The 26059-nt window shown below is 44.6% G+C and overlaps 1 protein-coding gene across 1 annotated transcript in view; it reads right to left on the reverse strand.

The window, feature by feature from the left end:
- The window catches only part of cv-c (RhoGTPase activating protein), a 269141-nt gene that overhangs the window by 16406 nt on the left and 226676 nt on the right, over nucleotides 1-26059 (reverse strand). Inside the window, exon 10 of the mRNA XM_089588870.1 lies at nucleotides 14443-14609. Coding sequence (XP_089444996.1) covers nucleotides 14443-14609 — 167 coding nt within the window. The remainder of the gene's footprint in view (nucleotides 1-14442; nucleotides 14610-26059) is intronic.

Genomic DNA, 26059 nt, shown 5'->3' on the forward strand with positions numbered 1-26059 from the left:
CGTAAGTTCCAAAGTGCACGCGCGCGCCTCTCGGTAATTAAAAGCTGCATTCATTGTATGTTAGGTGTATCATGTACTTGCACGAGGTGAATGAAAATCAGTGAACAAAGGGGGAGGAGAGTCGTTGACGTGATAAAAAAAAAAAAAAATATTGGCTCAACGCACAGGTGCTAATTTATTATTACTTTTGTGAGCGATACTTCGTTGGGTGGGTTCAATTGTATAACTGGCCAAGTTTGGAGGAAAAGAGCCTCATCTTTTGCTACTCGTCCTCCTTTACAAAGCGCACGAGTGTACAGGTACATAATGTGCGGTGCGCTGCCGCGTACACGTAATTGACGATTGACTTTGCGGTCGTAAGTTCGTTACTCAGCTTACAAGCGTTAACAGGTAATTACGGCACACTCGCATGCATGTGTACCATATTGTGTACGTATATAGTACGTATACTGCAATGGGGCATTAATACGTAATACGTGTATACATATATATATATATATATACGCGTGCGCCGCACTTTTTAATTGCGTAATAAATATTTCGCGCCCCCCCCCCCTCGAGTATATATTTACGCATTTAATTACGCGTACTGTCGGGCCAAGTGCACGCGGGTATGTACTTATTATTTATTTGGATTTTATGACCAGCCCCGCGCACACTGTAAGCTGTGATGGGGCAGGTTGCTCATGTTGTTTATTTGTGCACTTGCATCATCAGCCTCGTTTGATAAGCGAAGGGACATTGAAGGTTCAACTTGTGAATCTTTGGGGGGTGATTGAGTCGATGATTTGTGTTTATATTAAAAAAAAAAAAAAACAAACGGGAGGTCCTGCTAGGCCCGGGTGATGTATCTCCATCCTGTCATGATATTGGATAGCTCGAAGGTCGCGCGAACCAACCGATGGGCACTATGCACTCGTGACCCAAATAAGCCCATATACCCACAGTCACTCGATTATCCCCTCGTAGAGAACGAGTTCCTCGACATTACCGGACAAAGACCCATATAGTCGCGCGCGGGAAGGAGCGGTGCCGAGTCCCGAATCTCAAACATTGTATGTATTTATACAGGGGCGCGTTTTGCAAAAACCGGATGGGCACTGCTGCGCGTCCCACTCTCTGTGTCTTAAATCACGCCGGTCTCGCGCGAACTTGAAACGCAAACAATCCAATTACCGGGTGTACGTATATACGTATATATATATATGTATGACGCGTGCGAATCTCTTTGCAGTCCTCAACATGTATAGAAATAAATGTAAGTAACGGGTCTGTCTTTCTTTTGCTCTTTTCGGTATCGAACGGACAGTCGTATTTTTATAAGGAAAAAAAGGAGGGGGCGAGGATATAATTGGGGCGATCCGTATGGGGTACGTATATATATATAAGTTACATGCGCGTTTCAGTGGACCCTTTAATTGTGTCACTCGTGCGCGGAGCAAAGAAAACGAGGGGGTCGGCCGCAATGAGAAATGCCCGTCGATATAGTGGCCACAATGTTATATCCTCCCCCTCTTTTGTCCAGGTCGTGCCATCGTGTGTGTCTTACTTGTTACGGCCTTTTTCTCGCGAGTCCGTGATATTTTATTCAGTAATGCTCATCGTAGGTGGTTTTTAATAGCAATCATGACTCAACGTCGAATGAAAACACTTGTATAGCAAGAAAAGAGTAGAAACGCAAATGTATGTATTACGAAGGCTTTGTAGAAATGAGTCGAAAGAGAGCCTAGTTTGTACCTGCACGTATATATATATATATGTATAAACACAGTGTGTTTGTTACATGCATGAGATACGCGGGGAGCATATATGGTGAGGTATAGATACGAGCAACGAATGCGGATCACGGACTAGCGATCACTTCCTGGTGGCTCGCTGTGCGATTTCTCGGCTGCAGCGCACTGGTAGTCTTTTAATTTTTCGATTAGGATTTAGAAAAAACAAAAAATGAAAAAAAGGAAAGGAAAATAAAGGCGAGGGTTGGCTCGGAGTGCGCATACATCATATTATGTGCCTCGAGTGGAAATCGAAAATTTTCCAACCACGCATGTATACGTACACGGGATCGAAAAGTTGGCGCACGAGGAAGTTACGATTTGTTTTTCTGATTGTGTAATTGAAGAAAAGCACGACGCGAAATCGGATATCTTAATGGTCGACGTTGTAATACAAGATAATGCGGCTCATAACAGAGGGTTATACCCCCACTACAGGCCTATTTATACCAGCAGAAAAAGGGAAGATAAAAAGGAAAAAAAAATTCTTGTCGATGTAATCTTACGTTATACGAGTTAAGTGGACGTCGCAGCTCTCTCGGGTGTATACATTTACGTACGCCATTATAAAACTAAATAATGTCCACGTGTGTCGTTCAAACTGAATCCTATGTAAGATATTACTCGATACTGTAACGTTTTAAAACATTACATGTCGACCACAATTGCAGCACAAAACTTTTTCGCATCAATACCCAAAACGATCAACTTGTAGTGGTAAAAAAAAAAAAAAAAAAAAAAAAGCAACTGCTTAGCATCTTCAGACACTGAGAGTAACCATACCCGCATAATAGGACTAAACTTGCATCATGCGGGACGATAGCAACTCGAGACAATCAATCACGAGGACTGTACACATGCAAGTGCCGTTTCTGACGTCCAATTGGCCGATCGTACAGAGCGTGCCCTCATTATTTACATGCTACATGCTGATGGCTAATTGTTTGTGAAAACAGTTCGATTGCCCCGGGTATACTTGCTCTTCGTCTCTTTTTTTTTCCTCCGGTGCAATTGTACTGTTTGTGCATATCTCATCTCGAGAGCGAAAACAATTTTTATGCTGATCCGTTCTAGTCGTGGTCGGAGGAGTGGCACGTGAGGATAAAAAAATAAACGGAACGAATCGTAAATATTGACGCGGCGTAACAAAAGGGGGGTATAGGATAAGGATTAATCCGCGTTGGTGAGACAGAGGACAACAAAGTGAGCATATTATTACGCGAAGCTCTGCCGAAACTTTCGGACGGTCCTTTCGAGCGCACGTGATTGTGGTTACGATTACAAGCCGATTTCACTAATCATCGGGCGAGACGAGGATCATTCCATGTAAAGACCGGGTGTATTTCGAAACGAGCCATCAGCTACCGAATTCGGATAGTCTCGGGACGTACCGATACTTTCACGGTCAGCGGCGATGCTTTTCCCGCGTCGGCTTTCGAAACTTTTTCCCGGCACTTTCCACAATCGAAAAGCCGTGTTTCTATTAGCGCCCGAGTACCCCGGGGATTCATCATTTTCACCCAACTCGCTTCTACGTTATATATTACGTACAGCTTGTCCTTAATAATGCCACTTTTAATGATCATAATTATTGTTATTACCTATGGCCAGCGGCGTCGTTTATTTAATCAGCGATAATCAGTTTGCCGTCGGAAATCGAGGCGTTTGCGGCTTGTTACTTCAACGCGGTGAAATTAAACATTTTTCATTTTTCATTTTTATTACTTTTTTTTTTTTTTTCATTGCAGCGTAGGCTGTCGCGATCGGTCGTAGAAAGAAAACAAAAAATAGCTATCAGGATGGCGCGCGGGATATTTCATCGGAGCAAAAAATAAGGACAACGCGCAACGACGGTCGTCGAACGGAAAATTGATCGTGACTGATGAGAGTGATGTTGTTGCTTTTTGTCGAGACGAAAGACGAAAGGCAGTTGTTTCATTCGGGCCATTTTAGCGGGCACTTTACGCAATTTTTAAGAGAGAAAAAAAAACCATTTGTCTCGAATCGAGATCTCAATCAAAGGGTGTTCACAGGAGATGGAGAATCGGTACTGTTTGGCGGACACCGGGCTTATATGCTTTCATTTGTTATTTTGCACAAGTACAGCTATAGGAGCTCCTTTGGGAATTTTTTTCACATAAGCTTAGAAAGATTCGATTGTTAGTTTTATCACGAGTAACACTATTAGTTTTTGATCCGTAACACGACTCATCGTCCACTCGTCAAATGTGTTTCAACTCCGGTTGCGCTGCCGATAAGTTTTAGACCCATACGAATCGATTTTCCTCGAGACGTTTGACAAAATAGGATTTATTTTTGGACAACAATCACTTGTAGATGCCTCAATTCTTTGGAGACCCGGAAATCCACAACGTTTTGACCATTATACAGACCCGCCCCAGATATGTGCAGCCGTATGGAGCTGAAATTTAATATTTCATCCATCCGATTATACGATTTTTTTTTTTCGTCCATCCGAGTATTTTCTGTTTTGCCGCCAACGTATGTAAAAAAAAAAAAAAAAAAAAAAAAAACAGTTTGAAAGTTGCTGAGCAAGAAATTTAAAAGATCGGTATACGGCAGTTCGTTCAGCGCGCATTTAACAAACAAATCGTACTAATAATGTTTGCCCAAGTATATCTTCTGGTTGTTTTGCGCATCGATAATTTTTGTAATTAAAAGTGTACATGTGTAGCAATCGGTGACGCGTTTGTGTGTACAAATTACACTAGAGGCATCGACGGTAAAAGGCCGGCCATTAGAATCGAAATTGCACCGCATCGCATAACATTACACACCCGTACCCGCTGGACAAAAGGCGTTACCAACTGGATAGGTGCATATATACGTATACAAATAACGCAAAACGAATTGTGCATTAAAACGCGCGTCTATTTGTACCCGCGTATAGGTAAACGGGAATTATGATTTACAAATATTACAAATCACAACAACAGCAGCAACAGCCAGAAGCTCATTTATCCGCGAATGTTTATGCATCGGAGAAAGCTTATGAATAAATTGAATTTAAAGAAAGAAAGAATCATATTGAGGCGTGTAGGGCGGAAGGGGGGGGGAGGGTGGTCTTTATAAAGAGGCTCATAATTGCCCGTTTGATTCGAAAGGAAAATTTCAATCACGGGAAAAAAATTTCACTGCCCGTGTTTCTTGTCCCCCCCCCTCTCTCTCTATAGGCATCGGAACGAGGGACTTATTGAGCGCGCGCGCGTGAGTTTCAATTTAAATGCCCGGGAAGAGGAGACCGCCGCGCCGCGAGAAAGAAAGGAAGAGAGATTGAGTATCGCAATTTTCAATGCGCCGTGCAGTGCATACACACCGTATATTACACACCACGTGTGTATATATACATATGAATATGTGTGTACAAGGTATGTTAAACAAATTTCAGTGTCCGTGCTCGTGGTTTTACGATATCGAGCAGCTGCACGGAAATTAATTGCATCTAATGAAAAGATACATACCCACATCTATCCTGCGTTGTACACGCGCCATATACACGTATGCGTAAAAACGCGATAATAACTCGTGGATTTTGTTCTACGGTATATACAAGCGGGTGTAGATGGGACGCGAGGAAAACATTTTAGAAAAAGAAGATCGCCGTGGGCCCTTGATAGAGCCATCGAGCAGATCGAGTCTTTGGAGAAAAAAAGGGAGCCCCAATACCAAAACCCTTACGTATAGGCACCGAGAACCCGCATGTATGTACGTTGCTTTCGTCGGGCGAAAATTCACGGCTGGTGAATTTATGGCGACCGGTTCTCCAAAGCTCGCCGAGGAATCCCGCGGCTGTCGCCGAGGCCGTCGGGTTGTGCACTTGCGGGGAGCCTCCTCGGAGAGGATGCAGGCTACGTAGCAGCCGAAGCAATTAGCGGCTCCTTTTGACGAGGGGCGTGCCATTGCGCTACCGATCGAGCAAGTGTGTATACACTATCGATTTCGTGTGAGTGTAGTGGTCGATTTTTTCTTGAGACGAAGAATTTCTTTTTTTTTCTTCTTCTTCTTTTTCTTCTTCTCACGTGACGAGCAATGGATTAATAATTCGAGAGATCGGTAAGACCATTCGATCGGTATATACAACCGTAACGATCACATGCGGTGAAAAGAGAAATCTGTTGACTCTGTTACAAGCTCCACGGAGATCAAGAGTGAACGTCTCTAAATAAAAAAATTAAACAAATGAGTAAAAAAAAGCCGCGCTTCGGTAGCCTCAAAATTCGCGCGCGCGGTAGCCCGTCACTCGGATCGCTCGCGCAGTACAGCATTAGCTCAATCAGCCACACAATCCCCCCGGGGCGGCTGTTCGCGGACGCGAGAGGTAGAGATAAGCAGAGGAGAGGCTGGTAAGATAAGTAAAGCAGAGGAAGCCGCGCGCACTGTGTCTCCGGTGGGCGCGTTGGGAGAGCCCCGTTTAACGCGAGATATTTCAGATCGGTATCGACGCGGGTGCACCTCACCTCGCTGTCTCGCGGCTATGCGAGTAGGTAGCCGATGCAGCGGCTCTTGCAGGTAGGCAGGTAGGTATAGAGAGAACCACTTGCGAGAAAGGCCTTGATTGTTACGCCTACCCGTCCGACTCCTACCTACTGTGCCTACATGTATGCAATACAATTATGTGTGTGTGTGTGTGTGTACAGTAGGAGGAGGCGGGAAGGAAGCTAAACGTTTTTCCCTCGGCGCTTTTGGATTTTAGAGACGATCGTGGAAGATAGGATCGGCAAAAATTGAGTTATCACGCTCCGTATCGGGGGAAAATTCGAAAGTTACACGCGGACGAGCCTGCCGTGGACGTAACGTGCAACGTAGAGGTACGAGATCGGTTAGATACGTCGAATACGGTAGCTTCGGCGATTAACGGGTGCCAGGCTGTTGTTGCCAAAGAAAATTTGAGGAACAAGGGGGAAACGTACACTAATTGCGCCAAAGAATTTTTTACAAATGAATAAATGAAAAAGAAAACAAGGAAAATGAAGAATATGTTTGTGTAGGGTGCGATAAGGTGAGCGCGAGGTTTTATTTGTGCTAGCTATTTTTAAGTATGGGCAGCCTGTGTGGGCGAGCCAAGTGTGCGGGTACAATATTTGCGTTGGTATCGTAGGTGTGTATGTGTAATATACCTGCCCGAGCCAAAGAGAGAGAAATCGGTGACTCTCGCAAAGTGCCACGCAGTCTGCGCTCGTTGCCGCGACCGCCAAGTGCGTCACGCGTTTCGTACACGTATACGTATGTTCCTTGTATATATACGGTCCAAAAAACTTCTTGGATTCGGGTTTGGCAGACGAATCGTTAAGTGTGGATTTTCAATTTTATCGGAAAACAGCTCGCCTAGAATGAAATCTCGTGTACTCGCGCCCTCGAGACGTTTCTCGTTCCCTCGGTATCTCGCGAGCAGGTGAAAAATGGGCCGTTTAGAAACTCCTCCCTTTTTTCGATCCCTTCCCTCCTCGGAAGGCTCATCAGATATCCACATGGTAGCCGCGAAAGGGACGTCTCTCGGGGCGGCGTAATTATGCGCGTCGATGTATATACGTTTATAAGCGCTGCCGAGACCTTAGATGCCGATCTGCCGAGGTGTATATATGTATACAATATACCTACGCGCGCCGCACAAGAAAGGAGAGGAGATCGTGTGCGTGATGCGCGTATAGCTAGAGAGTAAGAGGGAAACGCGATTTCCGAGCGCTTTTTATTCAAGGCTCCCCGAGAGCGCAACCTGCCAATTAACTTCTTATTTTTCGCCTTTCCCCCTGTGTGTGTGTGTGTGTGCTTGCCACAACCGTGCGTGCAGGTACGGCACGTGTGTATATATAATAATATATAAGGCAACCACGGCGACGCTTAGCCTTGTTTTTCACTCTTTACCTTGCGAAATTTACCTCTCCTCTTTTCGATCGGGGCCTCGCAATTTGTTACGTCTCGTTAGATCATTGTCGAATTTGTAATTGCGCGGGACACGAGCGTAGGGCGGGGCTCATCGTTATTTAGAAACTCGAGTGCGTATACACTATCTATACGTACAAGTGCTCCTGGTAGGCAGATTTTATTTTCTAATGGGAATCGCGGTTGGCTTTTATTCGAGAATCGCTTTTAGAATAATCGACCGGAAGAAAGTCCCGCTCGTGGGTCCATTGTGCGCCAACTGCAGTGAATCTTTCCCCAAAGAGGCGCGTGCGGTGGGGCGCGTGTATTTTTGTTCCGTAGCTCGCCAATGGATCTCTCGAAAGTCTCTTGCACACCGCACGCGGAGCGACGCATTCTTGACGCCGTGTCAAAGTATCGGGTGGCGAGCTGCGCCGGTGGTTTGTCTTTTTAAGCTTCGCGAAGAAACGCACGGAGAAATCGCCGAATTGACTGCGCGTCCCACGCTTTTGAACAACTGCGATGCGAGTTTTTCGTGACCTTCTCGTGGTGTGGCTTTTTTTTCGATAGACCAAGCGAAAGGTAATTGATCCGTGCGGTAGTTTTTTTTTTTTTTGGTGAAGTGGAGAAAATGTTTTGAAACATAGTGTGGTGATGGTGAATTGATTCTCGGGATGCAAAAGAAAAATTGGCGTCGTAAATGTCATCGATGGCACGAAAATCACTTTGCAACATATAATTGCAGTGCTTGGTACAGGGAGGGGGCGTTTAACGAGAGCTCGAAAAAATTGTTATTATCCCTCGCAACAGCGTCGTACTTGCGTTACATGGTGTACATCAATAAAAAATTTCGAAAGAGCAAATGAAAAACCATAAAACTTCCGTGACTGCCAATGGCACTTCCTTTGAAACAAAAAATGAAGGCGCTTAATGATCCCCTTCGACGTAAAGAAAAAAAGAAAAAGGAGATCAGCCACTCTCCCTTTCATCTCGTGTCTTTCCGCGACTTTCGTTTTTACAAGCCATCGCGCGAGTATATACCCCAACACCCTCTTGTCTTGGCTTCGAGTCATAAAACCTTTCGACTAACCACTGCTGCGCCTTTCTCTCACAAGAAAAAGAAAAAGAAAAAAAAAAAAAAAAAAACCACCTCTGGGATGGCTTTCGATTCTTTAGAGTATAGGCTCGATCATCGATCTTTAACCATCGGTGGCTACCGCGAGTTTCTCCTCCCCACCCACGGCGGTGTCTCTGCCCTTGGGGAAGATTTCCGCCGATCGGCCGATGATCTTTCGAGCCTGCCCTTACGCAATTTTTCCTTGTTAAATTGTCGACCCGAAAGGCTATCTCTCGGGGGAGACTCGGTGTTGCGCAACGCGGACCCGATCGATGGCCGATTAGTCGGCTCTTAATTTCTCGGTTGTGCAATTATATGGCTGATGGCGTTTCGAATCGCGCGCCGCTTTACTATTATTGCCGGCTCTCGGTGCGATTGCGAAAACAAAAATATAAAAGCTCCCTCTCTTCCGGGGAACACGTGCATGGGTACGTGTGATATGCACCGTGTGCGGCTCCCGGCGAAATCGGCGCGTTAAACCGAGAAAGTCATTTTATCGCGTTTATAGATTTTCATGCGTACTAAAGTGACGCCGATGCACTTTTATGGGCGCGTAAGAGAAAAAGTCGACGGCTCGTCAAAACTTTGAGCGAGGGAAAACGTTTCGAGGCCGACATCGGTGTTTTCTCGGGTCGGGGTGCATTTACAGAAATCGAAACGCGCGTTTATCGATGCTCGCCAGAGTGTGTGTGTGTATAAACACGCAAGTGCTGCTCCTCTCCCGCGTTTTACGACCCCGGCAGGTGAAACTCGATCGTTTTCGCTCGAAATCGGCGAAAAATCGAGCGCGCACGCGATACCGACCAGCTTCGCTTTACGACCGGTGTGGCTCTTCTTTTTATACTCCCGCCTTTCGGTTTCGGGCGAGCTTGCGCGTGTGCCTTTCGTTTTCTTCGACCGATCGACGGAGGTCCCATAAAAAGATTCGAGGCTGTGCTCGCGACATCGATTCCACGGAGGTGGGAACAACGTCCTCACGGAAATTAGAGCGCCGATTTTCGAGGATCGTTAATGAACTTTCTTTTCGATGCCTTTCGCGACCCACCCCCTCCGCCGACTTTGCGGCTCTCACGCGCGATCGCGTTTTAATTCGCGGAGGGAAAAAAAACGGAAGAAGAAATAATTAAATTAAAGAAAATGCATAACGCGCGCGTGCGCTAACTTTCTCGCACGGCACACACACACGCACTTTCGAGCTGGCGCGAGTGAATGAATGAACGTGCGGCCGTCGTTACTTAACTTTTACATTTAACGAATGAAAATTTATTCCGTCGGGCGAAAAAGGAAAAAAAAAAAAAAAAAGAAAAAGGTGGACGAGCGATCGCGGTTGCTATTAATGTCCCAGCGATCGGTGGATAAAAAGATCGGTATCGGAAAAGCCGGCTCGTAGCGAGGATCATAAATATCGAGGCCTGCGTGCGCGACGAACAGGACTGCTGTGGGAAGAAAAACGGCCCGGACGGCGCGTTAAATCGCCACCAGCCGCGGACACCTCGTCGTGCCGATTTTCCCTCCCCGAGCGACGCTCCTGGCCGTGAAACTCCAGCTCGTTCGCCCACACTCTCCAATTTTTTTTTTTTTTTTTTTTTCTACTCATACTAGGTTCATGGAATCGCATCAAAAGGGAGAGCCAAGCGTTTTCGGAGAGCCGATAATTGCCCGCGACAACCGGCAATTAGCATCGGAAGCACGTAAGTTGCGGCTTCCTGCCACATACACGCGTGTACAAGGCACTTGCGAGGATTTATAGCCCGCGTTAAAATTTTCGTTCCTATACGATTTTGCCGATTATACCCGAAATTGCTCTATTACACATTCCGAAAGAAAACGCGGTAGAAAAAAAAAACAAAAAATCGGCACTTACAAATCGAAAGCACTTGCCGGTCAAAGAAAGTTGATAGCCGATCTATCGTCGTTTTCACGCGCTGCCTCGGCTCAAATAATTTGCCAGCACGCAATTAATAAAGATCGATAAGCCGCGATAGCGACAAACGCGCTTGGCGATAAGAGCACCGGGATGTGTCGCTCGCCACGGGGGGGCAAGCTCGCGATTCGAAATTTCTCCGAGGCGCGTACACGCAGCGCGGAGGCGCGCGATTTTCGACACGTGTAAGAGTATTTGTATACGGCTCGTTGTTTTCTTCTTTCAAATCTGTCTCTCTCGCGTTGTACTAATCGTCGAACACGAGTTGTTCCGCGGCGCGCCGGGATAATTGATAGCGACGCTCTATTTGCGAAACGGCGTATACACACGTTATTATTGTAAGCGCGTGTCTTGCTCGCGTCGAGTTTTGTCATACACCGCAACTTTCTTGCGATGTATCTCGGGGGGATTTTTTTTTTTTTGCTTCTCCTCCGCTGGATGGAAATGAAATGGCTGACAGGATCATTAGCGAGCGTTACCGATAAGCCGAACGTGTGGGACACGAATAACCCAAATGTTTGACTATTTTTTACGGCACACATTTCATACAACATTACACTCACGCAAAAATGTGGATGATTGATACTCGCCTTATACCAACACTCGACTTTCGTTTTGTTGCTCTCGGAAAATGGAGGTTTTGAGGGTCCCGTTAATTTATTTAATTTATGCCCCTCGACGGAATAATATAATACCTCAGCTATAACCCGTACGAGCCAAGGAGGGGGTGGTACAAATAAATTTTCAATGCCGGTCTATCAGCCGAACATTTCCGCGACATGACAAATTTGATACGACATAAATCACCCGCGCAACGTATACACGGTTTAGTTTATTTGTGTAAAATATTAACACGTGAAAGGAATAAAGAAAAAGCTCGGGGGCCTCGCGTGTACATAAACATATTTTAACACATACTCTTACCGTTACGCGCAGGGGTAATCAATTAATAATGTATACGCGGCAACAAAAGTGCGACATCAATCGAAAATTCGCGTAAGCGGAGAGCGGGACTCTCTTTTTTTTTTTTTTTTTTTTTTGGTGATACGTACACATATTCTGCTGTACAGTAGAGTTACATGTAAAACCACAAAAACTAAAACTCGCGGCTAGTGTTGCTTTCAGTACGTACACGGCACTTGTACATTTACGTTAGAAAAAAAAAAAAGGAGACACTCGCGTACCTGTAGCCAACTGCGTAAATCAAAAGCTTTTCCAACGCAGATACCTACTTGCAGCAATTTTGTAAAAACCCGTTGCACAGCAAGAGAGGGAAAAAAGAGTCTCCTCTTTGGTCGAACGCACTTTTTTTTTCCAACAATGAAAGGAAGAGAGAGAGGGGGGGGGAGAGGATGCTGCCACACCTGCACGGACTTTCCACCGGCTGCGATGGCAATTGCCGCGAGTATACAACGCGTATATATACACATATACTTGAGACGAAGGAGCCGGTTAATTGCCATTCGGTGAGTGCTGCGGGGACTTTCACTGCGCGCATGACAATGACCAGAAGCGCTCGGATGTGTCATTGTTGTCGGGAGGGAATTGACGCGCAACCATAGTATATACCATGCATATACACCCTATATGCTGCACAGTGACTTGGTCGGATAGGTATGCAAAGAGGATGGGGAGTCGAGGGATCGGTCGTTGATTATCTCTCTCTTTGCTCGCTCTGACTATATATAGAAGAAGAGCCGAGAGTGTGTTTATCTCGCAGGGCTCTTCTTTCATCGGGGAGGGACGCTTTTCTTTTCTTTTTTTTTTTTTTTTTTTTTTTTTTTTTTTTTTTTTTCGTTGTTCTTCCTAGGAGAAAGTTCATTATAATTGATGATTTTTCGCCGACTCGAGGCTTATATCTCGTGCTTAGTTTCTTTCTTTTTTTCTCTCTCTCTCTCTCTCTCTCTCTTTGTAAGAGCGTGTGATTTAACTTTTGTTTCACACGCTGCTCTTTTTTTTTGTTTTGTCATGGAGATTTTGTAACACTCGAGTACACGCAGGAACGGAGAAACCTCGAGAGTCGGTGGGATGTAATGTAACTTTAATTTGAGGAAAAAAAAAAAAAAAAAAAAAACGAGATCGTATTGCGTCTTTGAAAATCATCGTGTGTGTACAACAGTACACGTAGGTACACGTACAAGTATACATACATACGTAGAAAAGGTTCAAGAAAGTGGGCACGCGAGAGAGTCGTGAAAGTAAATCCGTCAAAACGATTGAAAAATGAAGTCTGCGCGATGAAGATAGCGCGCATGGAGAGCGATCCCCGGAATAATAGAGATATCTCTCGTCGCGCTAATGATGTTGTGTGTGTGGGTATACAACACGAGTGGTATGTATATGCATCAGGCAGCCGATCGTTACATAAAACGTGTATTGTAAATGATACGGAACGGCTCGCATTGGCATTCCATTGTGTTGTTGGTATATACGTACAGGAAGTGCGCGGTTACACAAGCATGACCCCCCCCCACGGACGCTCGTGATGTTTGCTTGTTGTATGTGTACCTACTACTTGTCGTGCAGGGGTATAATGAACATATGCGTATACAAGAGCCCCATTCGTCGACTTTGTTGTTGGTGGACTGTCTTTCATTCGTTTCATTGTTTATTTCACTCACATGTGAAAGTGATAAACAACCGTGTACCGTGACTAAGGGGAGAAAAAAGTGTAGTAGCAAGATTCAACTAGAAAATAATAAAATAATTTGGCGGAATTACAAATTCATTAGGTGTGACATCGAATTTTTGTCTCTACTTGTCTCACACGGCGGATGTCGATCTCTAAAAATCTGATGAACGCTGCCTTTACCAACTTTACCACGTCAGAAGACGACAACGGATGTGGTATCGTAAAACATAAACTGTTTTGTACAGCTGTACCGTACAAGTATTTTCCCCAGCAATTTCAAATATTTACACGACCTTCGTAAATGTCCCACCAGCTGTATACCACTTATACTTGAACGGATGAAAGAAAGGTGCTGTACTCCCCCCTTTGCTCTGGAAAAAAAAAACCGTCACCTCGACCCGACCGAAACAGATTTGTCGCAATATCGTTTGTCGGGGAAAACACAAAGTCTCCGAATAAAAGGCAGCGAATCCCGCTGCGCGGCAAGCACTTGACACCGACTCTCTCTCTTGCGGCGTTACTGTCCTGTTTTTACCGATTTTCCGGGAAATTTTTGGGATTGCAGATGTTCTTGCTGTTTTCCGAGGGAGGACGAGTTGGCGCGATATGGATCTGTGGGTTGTGGTTTGTTCGTATATCTCTCGTGGGATTAAAATCATGCGCCAAAGTGAGGTAACATGACGATTTATGGGGTTCTAAGGGAAATCGGCACGTGTATACTCAGTAAAATGAGAGAAAAAAAAAAAAAATTGGTTAGGGTGAAACACACATAGGGAATAATGGAGCATTTTAATTTTGAGCCTTGACATGGCACAACGGGATAGATTGGTACATGGGCCATTTCACGGAAAGTAAAATACTCCGGTTGATTGTTCCATCTTACGGCAACGTAATGAAACCTTTTTGTTTCATCTTTAACGATGTATTTAAAAAACAGTGTTTATATAAAAATCCTTTGGTAAACCACGAAAAAATAAATTCTTCGTGAAAATACCTATACTTTATCGCGTTAGTCATCGTTGAATAACTTTTCTTCGTATGGGCATGGAAGGAGAGAGAAAAAAAAAAAAAAAAAAAAAAAAGTATTGACAAACGTATAAATATGAATACTTACGCTTTTGCCGTGAGTCGCGTTGTGATGGGTATGATGATGCGTGTCCAGTTTCATGTTGGCGCAACGGTTGAGGGCATGGAGTCTGCGGAAGAGGCTCTGCAGCGAATCTGTCTCCAGAAACGGGTGGTCCTTGGCTACGTTCGTTACGTCAATAGGAAATTGGAGATCTGCAAGGTCAAACCACAAACACATGTAGCATGTAATTATACACTCTCATCCCGTCGTTACACATATACATTTTTAGCGCTTCCGTATGCACGCATAAGAATATTTGTTCTTAAAATTAGGACTAGCTTGTGGAATTGACGTTAATATTTGGCTTTTTTCTTCAACCCACGTGTACATACGTCCATATGTACACATCAAAAGTGAAGATATTTGAGATGTATCATCATCAATAACGTGTATGTATGTAATATAGTACGAGCGTGCATTTGCTACTGTTTGCAATGACGCGTCGTGTGTACCTCAACATAATATTTTAAGCGTACATCTAACGATATTTATGCGATTTCCGAGTTATGCGGTGATAAATCGGTTCATCGTGTGTATAAAACAGAGTATTAGTTTCACCAGCTCCAGCGAGGATGCCACGATAAATCGCTCGGTGTATAAAAGACAGTCGATAGTGCTTATAAATCATTTCAACTTTTCCTCATCCTCCTCTGCTGTTAGCTGCTCAAAGTACGAGCCGATCTCGATCGTCGATAGATCGGCATATCGACTCGGTACACTCGTGAATGTACATATAGCTGGCGAGCGCGTTAACCATTTCTCGAGTGTAAATATCCCGATGGTGCAGTTTGCGTTTACGTGAGTTGTAAAATTACATAAGCGAGCGGTAAAAACATCGAGTGCCTGAATCGTGGTAAACAAGGTAAGTTTGTTTGTGCGGGAGCTTATACCAAAGGAAATCCAGAGCAATAAGTAATGGTACTTTTCATCGTAGGGATGAACAATTGGCCTGTTTTTTTTTTTAACCTTTGCGTGATGGTGTTTGGTAAAAATTTATTCTGTTTGGTATTAAATGACGGTATGACAATAATAATAACCAAGGATGATTGAAAATTGATAAAACACTTGTCTCCGTTACCGAGATGATAAGTTCGAAACATCTGTCAAGAATCTCCACACTGGAAAGCAGTATCAAAAGTAAACAAATGTCTTGGGATGTTGAAGAAAAAAAAAAAAAAAAGAAAGAAAAATTAACCCACGACCCAATGCACGTGGTATAATATCCTCACGTACGAAATGAGATACGAGAAAAAATTCAAAGGAGTTCGCATACCTACACATTGTTATCAGAGAGAGAGAGAGAGACATTCTGAAGCGCGGCATACATCTGCTGTAATCTGCATGTACCTATATACATACACTCTGTACGCGCAAGAGAGGTATACATTAAACGCGACTTATACACAAACGCGTGCATGCATGGCAGGGTTTCACACACACTCACACCGACCGACTAAGCTTTCCCCTGCATCCGCGCACTCGATGGTCGTATCGATAACACCTATATATATGAGCGCGCATATCGGCTGGTATACATAATAAATACGTATATACATACATTATGTGTGTATATAGTACATACAGGCACACACGAGTGCCTATACGTATTATATAGGTGTATACATATACATGTAACCTCGGGGCCCAAACTGGGTCAATTAGACTACTATTCATAGGCACACACTTGCTGTATATATATATATACGAACGAACGGATGGTTTTGTCGATCCACTCGCCAATTCATATATATGTACACTGCACACACGCGTATTTATCTCAATTCATACGCGCATACATGGGTATAAATATATAGATATCTGTTGGGCACCCGCGTCTTCTTCATCTTCGTCTTTTGCTTGACTTCCTGGTCTCTGGTGCAATTTATTTGCTTTATTCATGCACGTATATATTATATATACACACATAGCGTACCCACATATATATATATACAGATACAAATATGCTCTACTGCTGCTGGAGCTCGCGGAGGATTTATCCGAGCGCGGGAGAGAGACGAGGTCGGAGTCGAAATGTAGACCGATCGGCGGACGATTGATTCGCTCGAGAAACGGGGCCATATACCTATAACGTAAACGTATATATATACACCTCACGTACGCAGGCCGTGTACGCGTGTGTATAAATACGTTGACGTCCCATATGTATTATACATACACCTCGAAGGAGGAGGAGGTGGGGGAGGAGAGTAATTGATCTTTTTGAAATGTAAGAGAGGTGAGCGATTTGATCTCCAGGGCTTTTTAGGACACGTAACCGTTCATGCTTTTTATCCGCGCGAAGAGCCGTGCTAGCGCGCTTATGTGTGTGTGTGTACACATGGAAAAGTGTTACGTTAAACCTTCGCGGACGCGCGAGATGATCACGACACGCTGATGATGATGACGTGTGTTGTTCTCTACTCCTAGTTGCTCTATGGGCTATTTATTATTTTTATTATTCGGGTGTTGTGCGCTCGATCGATCGGTATATATATAAGCGAGTTTTTTTTCTCCTAAGACTACGCGGATTGCTTCTGTTTTTTTTTTTTTTTCTTTTGTAGGCCACGTATACGTGTATGATTGATCGTTTCTTTTTTTTCGAGCTAACGGGTCGGATCGTTAAAAAAAGAATAAAGGTACGCAAGTCGGGTTTGGTTGCAAATTACTTTGCGAAGGAAAAATAATCGGTTCGGCGTTAGATTTTTGCTCGTACTGTTGATTAACGCGGTACCAGAGAGTATAAAGTGCATACAACATAGTGATGAGTGAAAAAGGGGAGAGATCGGCAAAACATCAACGTCGTTTCGCCAAGTGTGACGTCGCCGCCGTAGTCCCAGGAGTTCATGACTCGGCAATCTAGATCTATATTGGACACGATCGGCAATCGCCTATAGAGCCGTTATGGGAGGCTGATGCACCCGGCGGTTTCATTTGGCTCCGATCCATTCTAGGAGAGAACGATGGGTTTTTACGTAAATGCGGGAAAAAGCCGGGATTATTTATTTACTCGTGCACAAGTTTATAGGAGATTTGCTCGCAGATACGAGGCCAATATTAATTGAATCGATTAAATATCCCCGCGAATTAATTGGATCTCAACAAATGACTTTCACACACTCGCTTATCGGTATCGCTTTAATTGAGACGTCCGATCGGTATCGTTGCGCTTGATAAGCTGCAGCAAAAAACAACTGTATACATCAGGATAGTTTTCAAAACCGATTTCTCAGCGCCACGATCGCGAAGCTGTCGAAATCGGCGGACAGTGAAGAGCGCATCCGAAAACATTACGTAAAACAATGCGCGGGACGAGACAGTTGGCGTGGGACGGGAGAAAAAAGAAATAAGGCCGCGTTATCTAATCCCTGGAGCTCGAGACGCGCGGAGACATCGGGAGGCGTAGCGCCCGTCTCGAAAAAATCGGCGACGCCGCGGTCCGGTCTTATCGCTCGCTGCACTTCTCTTCCTCGCGAGTGGGTTTCTTTATTCGCGTGGGCTGCGCTTCGCACCTCTTCGGTCTCCCTTTTCTTTTTTCCTTTTTTTTTTTTCGCGTCACCCATACACGTGGATTAATGGCTCTCGATAGCGTGCGCGCGACAATAGTCGATCTTTTGTTACCTTCGGGAAATCTGTTCAAACGGCTGTGAGCTGGTGATTCGTACTTTTTTTTTTTTTTTTTTTAATAACGATCACACGGGTGGTGAATCACCAAAGGAAATTTACATTGGAGAAAGAGAGAGTTTTCGGTTTGACGCGAAAAGCGCGTGCATGGTAATGTATACAGCAGGTGCTGAGTAATACGCGACAAACTCGAATACACGAATCGAGCGCTAATTTGTTTAGGAAACAATTTGTACGCTATCGGTATCGCGCGAATCGAACGAATTACGCGCCAATTGGTCTTGTACGTGGCATACCGTGAGCGCACGCTCGCGTGTAATTTATATAACAATCGTTAATTCCACGCATGAATCACTCTCTCGTACGAGGAACAACTGGCATGTATGTAATATTATGTTGTTGGTCTATTTTTAAGCTCTTTATTGCTGTATATGTGTAAAACGTACTCGTGTTTTATTGGGGATCAGTATTGTTTTGTTTGATTGAACGATGGAAAAGAAAAAAGAAAAAAAAGAAAAAAGATTTTCAAACGATAATATTTTGCCATTATACACGTTTCGCAAATGTAAGTACACCCATTAATTTCGTGACGAACAACAGCCATTAAAACCGATCGCAGGAGAGCGCGTTTGTCAAATGCTAATGAGTCAACACTTCCAAGGTATCGCTCATGAATCAAATTCGTTTCGCCACGGATACACTGTGTAGCTTCTTTTTTTTTTTTTTTTTTTTTTTTTTTTTTTTCGGCTCAACTCTTTATGGAACCGCTCGCGCGTGCGGGTGCTGTTGTTGTTTTGTACGACACGAGAGGGGATTCATAATAGTCGCACCTACGTAAGGTACGATTTCTCGCGGGGACGTGACATAAGCCTCGCCTTGAGTGCGCGTATACATTGTACATTACGCGCGTACGGTACAACAGACCCGATGATTTCATTCGCCTCGAACGGCGCTATATATACACACACACTCGCACGTATACGCATTACGCGTCAGAGTTTTTTCCTCGATACGGATCGATATGCTTTTTTTTATTTTATTTTTTTGTCCCCAAGGATATATATATATTTTTTTTTTTTCAACCGCGTCCTAATAAGCCGATTTTCATTCGTTCGTATCCAGAGACGGAGAGAGAGAGAGAGCGGTGGTATACAGGTATACATTATTGAAAACAAAGTCTCTTTACTGGAAACAAATCTGGAGAATTAAAAATACGCGCGTTGCGCAATTCGCTTGTTATTTTTATTGCTGACAATGAATAAAGCGCTCGTAAACACTCCTGTTACGTAATACCGATCTTTTTTTTCTTTTCGGCTCTTATGATACACTTGTGAAAAAAAAGCAAACAAACCACACATCAATGGCATATATATATAATTTAAGGACCATCGTTATCGTTACTACAGCTTCTGCTCGTCTCTCTCGAGTAAAAAAAGGTCCTCTGCAAAAAAAAAAAAAAAAAAAAAAAAAAAAAAAAAAAAAAAAAAAAATGAAAGCCATACTCGGACGAGAGCTCCCGGAAAAACTTTCGAGGGGTACCGATACGTCCGTCCCGCGATATGATCGCGAGAAATCGAGGAAGTCCATAAACCTACACACACCTCCGCTAGACCGGGAGAAGAGGAACGCCCGCGCGTATAACACCAGTGATGGAGATGAGTCTCACGAAGGAAACCTATATAGCTACGCGTGCGTGCATTTAACACAGGAAATCCGATTCGATCTCGTAAGTAGTTACCTATAGACGAAGAGAGAGGATAGCGATACGCGTGTGGTGTGGGCATACATTTGCGATTGATAGAGCGGAAAGGTAGGCGATGCGCGCAGTGGCCGACGACGGGGACGTGTGGGCCGTTGGAATTTTCTCGCTGTGTATTGTCGCGTTTGTTGGGTAAAAGCCGGGACAAGCCAGTCACGTTCTTTCGTTGCGCCCCGATGCTGCGGAACAGGTGGGGCTTTTACAGAATTTTTCTTGCTCTCGTATAAGTATACCGATACACGCTGTGGGTCGTAGTTGTTGCAAAATTATGAGGTTTGCCGAGGTTTTTTTTTTTGTACTAGTATAGGATTAGTATTTAGCTTTCGTCAGGGTTGATTTGACAGAGTAAGAGACAACCACGATCTACTCGTAAAGGTTGGATGGTAGAGAAAATAAGAGAATTGCGATTGTCAGTCTTTCGATATCCACCATCTCGGCTAATGGAATATAAAACTGGGACAAAAAGAATTTTTATGGATGAAATTGCTCGTTTGGAAGGTTTTTTTTTCCTTCTCGGTCGGAATCATGATTGCCTCGTGTAAATCGGTTATACGATCGGTCATCCAAAAGATCGAGTCGCGCAACCGTGGTATAATAGGTCATGGCAAACTCACCTCTCATAATTATCTCGCAGCACCGGCGACACATTTAACGCTCTCGTTCGGTCCGTGTGCGATGTGTATAATGTATAAGAGCGATAAACAGTGAAGCGAATACACCTCCTCTAGTATTGCAGAGGAAAGAGCGCAAAAGAGGCGGTAGCCGGCAACAGATCGCAACGACAACCTGTCGCCTTGGCATCGGCAAACAGTGGCATATTATGGGGTATCGTTTTTTCTTTTGCCCCAACCCCCTATTTTCAGTACCGATGGGGTGAGGAATGACAGCTGGTGCACAAGTCGCGACGGCCAAATGTTGCTGCCGATGTCGCCGGGGTAATTGTACACGACATGCCAGCCGCGGTCACAACAGCTTCGCCGCTCCTCTTACTCCCGTTGTTGTTGTCGTCGTCACTGTTCATCGTCCGATCACTCACTTGTGTCGTTACTTTTTTCTCTTTTATTGTTATTCTGATCGACGAACCATAAACGATCTCTCGATCGGTACTCACTGAAAATACACACTGCCAATGTCAGAGTGGCCGTAGTAACCGGTTTTATTAATTTGTCCACGAGAGCACTGTAGAAACGGAAATCCCAAAAATCGGTAAGTCACAAAAAAATCGGTAATTTACAATCGCGATTTCTCGAAAAAACCAACTAGCGACTCGGTGGGTGTTGGAAAAAGATCGGTGGGAGCTAAAAGCTGCGCGCGTGGAGTGCACTGGGCGGTCGGCTCTCGACTAGCGGTCGTCGGCGTGCCGCGGAGCAAGTAGAGCCGAGCCTCGCGCCCGCTGCTATACGGGGGAACGTTGTCGACGACGACCACGACGACGACAGAGAGAGAGAGAGAGAGAGAGAGATCGACCGCAGGCGGGTGGGGGCGTCGATCTTATGGCAAGAGGCCGCTCGTCCGTGTGGCTTTTAGCGCACTGGTGTCGGTGAGTGGGGTATTATTATTATGTATATAGCAGCTGCGGGGGGAAACGGGCCGAGGAGGCGCTGAAAAACCGGTGGAAGGGAACACACGTTTGTGCACATCAGCCATACGGACGGATGGACGAAGGAGAGACGGAAGGCTGCTGTGTTGCTGTCTCTCTTCTTCTTCTTCTTCTCGCTTTTTCCCTCTTTCACTTTCTGCTTTTCCGTACGTATACATACGGGGGTTTTTTTTTTCCTCCTTTGCTCCTTCTCGCGCTCTCGGAGCACTGTTCTTGTACATGTTTTTTTTTTTTCCTCTTCTTTTCCTCCGTTGCCTTTTTCGTTGGTGATTCTCGGGACTCTTTCTTCTGGACTGGTGTGACTTTTTACGGCTGGCTTTTTCCCCCGACGCGGTCGGGACTGTGGTTTTTATTTAGCGCGATTCGCGCGAAACGCCGATCATCGTTGCGAGTCTTTTGTTTTTCTCATCCCCATCTTCTTTTTCTCCTCTTGCTTTTTCAGAAGCCCTAGAAAGAGCAAATTACACAGCTGAAACCGAATCTCCGATGTGCTTCTTTTGCTTCTGGTTTTGCCATACAAGCTCGGACTAATAATGTTCCGAGTGAATAACTTGTGTCTCGTACTTCCGTAAAATCAATTTTAAAAATATTGCGATCACAATTTGTTTGTGCATATCACTGGCCTCGCTCGATCAAAAGCCATATATATACGAGACAGTGCACGCATAACGCACTCGATGAAAGTATGACGTCGATGTTTGGTAAATCGGCCGGAATAATGACGCGTGGTTACAAAACCGCGTGTTTTAAAAATCTTGCACAAGAGTATGCCGATGAAAATACATGAATTTCACTGATGGTAATACTCGCAACCTTTAATAGCGAAGTCAACCGCATGCACGTTTGCAGATAACTCCATGAAAAAAAAAAAAATAAATAAAATAAAATCGAGCAAAAAAGGAACGAAGCATCGATACGTTGATAAAAGTGTACCTGTATTATTTCGTGCAATCATCATTTCTGGGTACATGTATAAATGAAAATGATCCCGGTAAGCTGTACTATTTTACTACAATTTTCTTCCACCGAACCTCTCGTGAGTTTTCCCATTGTGCCACACCTGCACTTATCTTTCGCAAAAATGTACCTATCCGTGCCCCACCCCACCGCGCAATTATCATACTGCGCGCGTTTCCCGCGAGACCTTGCGTAATAAGGGTATCATTTTATTATTATTATTTTTTTCCCCGCGTATAACATACATGTATACAGCAAGAATTTCAACTCGATTTAATAACGATCGTAGCGTGGCTGTGCCGAACAATTTACCCAACTGCGAGAGCGAATGGAGTCCAAATGATTCTTCTAACGCTTTGCTCCGTAGATGAAAAAACAGCCACAATAAGTGCAATCGCCATCAGAACGAGCCGTACACATGTATACGTTACATCGGAGAGGGTATAGCACAAGAAAAGGCTGCGCGCATAAAGAGCTTCGAGAAACGAGCACGACGAAATGCGTGGATGCGGGGACACGCACACACGGACTCGCGTTAAAATACCAGCACACAAGAGGACGGGCAATGTACGTAGTGTGTATACATGTATATACAGACGTGTAGAATCCAAGTGCAGCGATGCGTTGGCGAAAAAGAAGAGAAGAGCGTACACATACGCAAGAAGGCTGCAGTAGACAGCGCGGGGCTGGCGTGCTCCTATTAAACGAAGCAAAGGGACGAGGAAAAAGACATTATTCCCGCGGCCACATATAAAGTGCGTAATGAATAAAGCCCCGCACTGTGTTTTATCCCCTCCCCCCGTCCCCCGTTTGCCTTTATTTCTCGAGCAACTCTCTGCGGAGGAAAGAGAACGAGGGGGGTATTATGCGCACTTTGCGTGTTTTTTTCTTCCTTTTTTTTTTTTGTCGAAACGGTAGCGATACGCGTCTCTCTTTGCAAGGAAATTAATTGTCCAATGATGCCAGAGAGTGGGCGTACGCTCACCCTACACGCCCTTTTGTCGTTTGCTTGCAAATTTGCACTTCGAGCAGTTGTAGTACATCGAAATCATTTGCACAGTGTTTATACGGACGCGCGGGGTCGTATTTATAAATGTTGACGCGCGTCGTGATCTTACTTTCGCGAAAACGCGCCGGGATTTTAACGAGACGAGGGGGGGGGGAGGGGAATACTTTTCCGAGAGATGATAAGGTTGGAGAAAAAACGGGGGTCGTAAACGAGAAAAGCGCATTCACGCGCCGTTTATGCCCCGATGATCCCCCAGGAGGCCGGGATGGTTTATTCCTCGGAACCGCGCGCGCGTCTCGGGGAAAAGGGCCGACAAGAAGAGGGCACTCGCTTTCGCTTTTCTTATATATATACTCTTTGGCGCAAATACGATGGAATCGAGTTTCGTATGGCGGAAACAAAAAAAAAAAAAAAAAAAAAGGCACACCACGCGAAAAACGTCCCTCATCGTCGTAAAGCTCTCATTAAAATTTATACGTTCCCTCTATCTGTGTGCCGGATAGGGGGGTAAACAAAGTTTGAAAGCCCGTTAATAAAACATTAACTTTGCCGCGCTGCTATACCTAAGTACTTTTTGCTGTATAACATTCCGCGGGGCAGCGCCATACACTCGGTGGTGGAAAAATAAATGCAAAAGGACGAGACACTTTGCTTCGTCTTTTTTTTTCCATACGCGCACACATGCATCCTGTATAGGTGTATTATACAGAAATGGCATTTATCATGCGCGCCCTCGTATATATATATACGCGGGGATTTAAATTTATAATTCCAGGGACTATCTTATCGGGATTTTTACCCGCGCTTAAAACGTTCTCCCCCTCCCCCCCCGGCTACACTCCGCTCTCTTTCTCGACGGATTTCAATTTGAAAATGCGTTAATTAAGAAATCAAGTTAACTCTCGCGACTCTCCCCCTTATTTTTTTATTTTTTTTTTTTTTTTCATGTTCATCTCGCTCTTTCTTCCTTTCTTTTATTTCGACCGAACGAGCAGTGTATATAATAATATACACGCTCAACGAGCCACGTAGGGGCGGGGAGAAGGGGAGAGACAAAAAAGGAAAGGACAGTCGAATCGCAAAATCCATTGGGGCTGCTAATTGAGTTGCACTCGCGAGAGGCCGCTATCGAAAAATACATCTTGTAGTTACATATATGGAAAAATAAATAGCGCGCGCTTACATATATGTATATATATCGTTTTGAAAGTAAAGCATGAGTGTGTGCTCAAGCGCGTTTGCCGATCGAAAGAGAGAATATTTATCGTTAATTACTCTCGATTATAACTTCCTGAATTAGCGAAAGTATATACGATTACAGAGAGAGGGAATATATATATATATATTTTTTTTCTTTTCTTTTTATACATAATAAATATACATTCGTCGTCGCGTTTCCGTTGACGACTTCTTTATGTAAAACATTCGATGACATAAGCTGTACGTGGGAACGATATACACGAGTGTACGCAAGAAATGAAATGAAAAAAAAAGTCACTCTGCGAGTACTATTTCCTCTAATGATGATGAATGTCAGGTGTAGTTACTTTTCTAATTACCGCACCACTCGATACCATTAGACAAAAAAAAAAGAAGAAAAAAAAAAAAAAAAAACCATGGAAAAAGCACAAGTTCGCGCAAAAGTCACGATCGACCCTGTACACATAATAAATATACCCGCAAACACCCATCACCCCGACAATGGAGTCGATTTGAAAAGTCGCCAAAGCCGTGCGTGTATACATGTACTTTTATATGCTCGAGATGGAGGCGATGAACGGGAGATAGCACTCCCTACACCTACACCGCGTGCATGTACAACGCGGGCGCGTGCGGAGGCGTGCGAGCGTGATCGATCACCAGGACTCTCCCTCCTCTTTGTTTCACTTGGTGCGGGGAAGGCATCGATCCATAACTTGCATCTAACGTGAGTTTTCCCCGTGACTTTATTGATACGGGGGCAAAAAGAAGCGCTCGATTGACGCGATTCTCCGTCGTGGCTTTCCCGAGTAACTTGAACCTCTTCGGCGGAGAGCTCGCGTGCGACGAGAAGAAAAAAAAAAAAAAAAAAAAAAGGATTCACGTGAATTAAAATACGTCGGTTGGACTGTATGGTACAAGGTACAACCCCTAACGATAACTAATTACAAGCGAAGCACGGTGTAAACCTCGGCGCCGTATACTCGTAAACCCCGAGTTTTTACACGCTCCGCGATGCAAACGACCGAGGGGGCAATAAGGTATACGCGAGGAAAAATAGTTTAATTGGGTGGTACGGGAGGGGGGGGGGAAGAGTCGTCTCCATCTGTGTATATACGGCATCGACACAACAGGACGATTAAACGCGGCGATCGCAGCGGGACTCCGTACTTACGCGTACGTGTAATATGTATATAGTCGAGCCCTCAAAGTGCGACATTGCACGCGAGAGCCGTCGATTCGACACTTTACTGCTCCTCCTTTGCGTTATGAGGATCTCTTCCTTTTTTTTCCCCCTGTACATATACTCACCCCCCCTGTATTTTACTCTGCGTTGCATGTTTACTGCGTGTTATACCTCTGTAGTGCAGAGGGGCAGGGGGTAGGGGGGGTAGGGTAAAAATCAAAGGAGTAAACTCGGACAAGCAGAGGAGGAGGTCTTGTACTGTGAACGAAG

This window comes from Copidosoma floridanum, unplaced genomic scaffold (assembly GCF_036245765.1).
Source record: "Copidosoma floridanum isolate Cflo_tuat_1 unplaced genomic scaffold, Cflo_Japanese_pri ptg000007l, whole genome shotgun sequence".
NCBI classification, from domain to species: Eukaryota; Metazoa; Arthropoda; class Insecta; order Hymenoptera; family Encyrtidae; genus Copidosoma; species Copidosoma floridanum.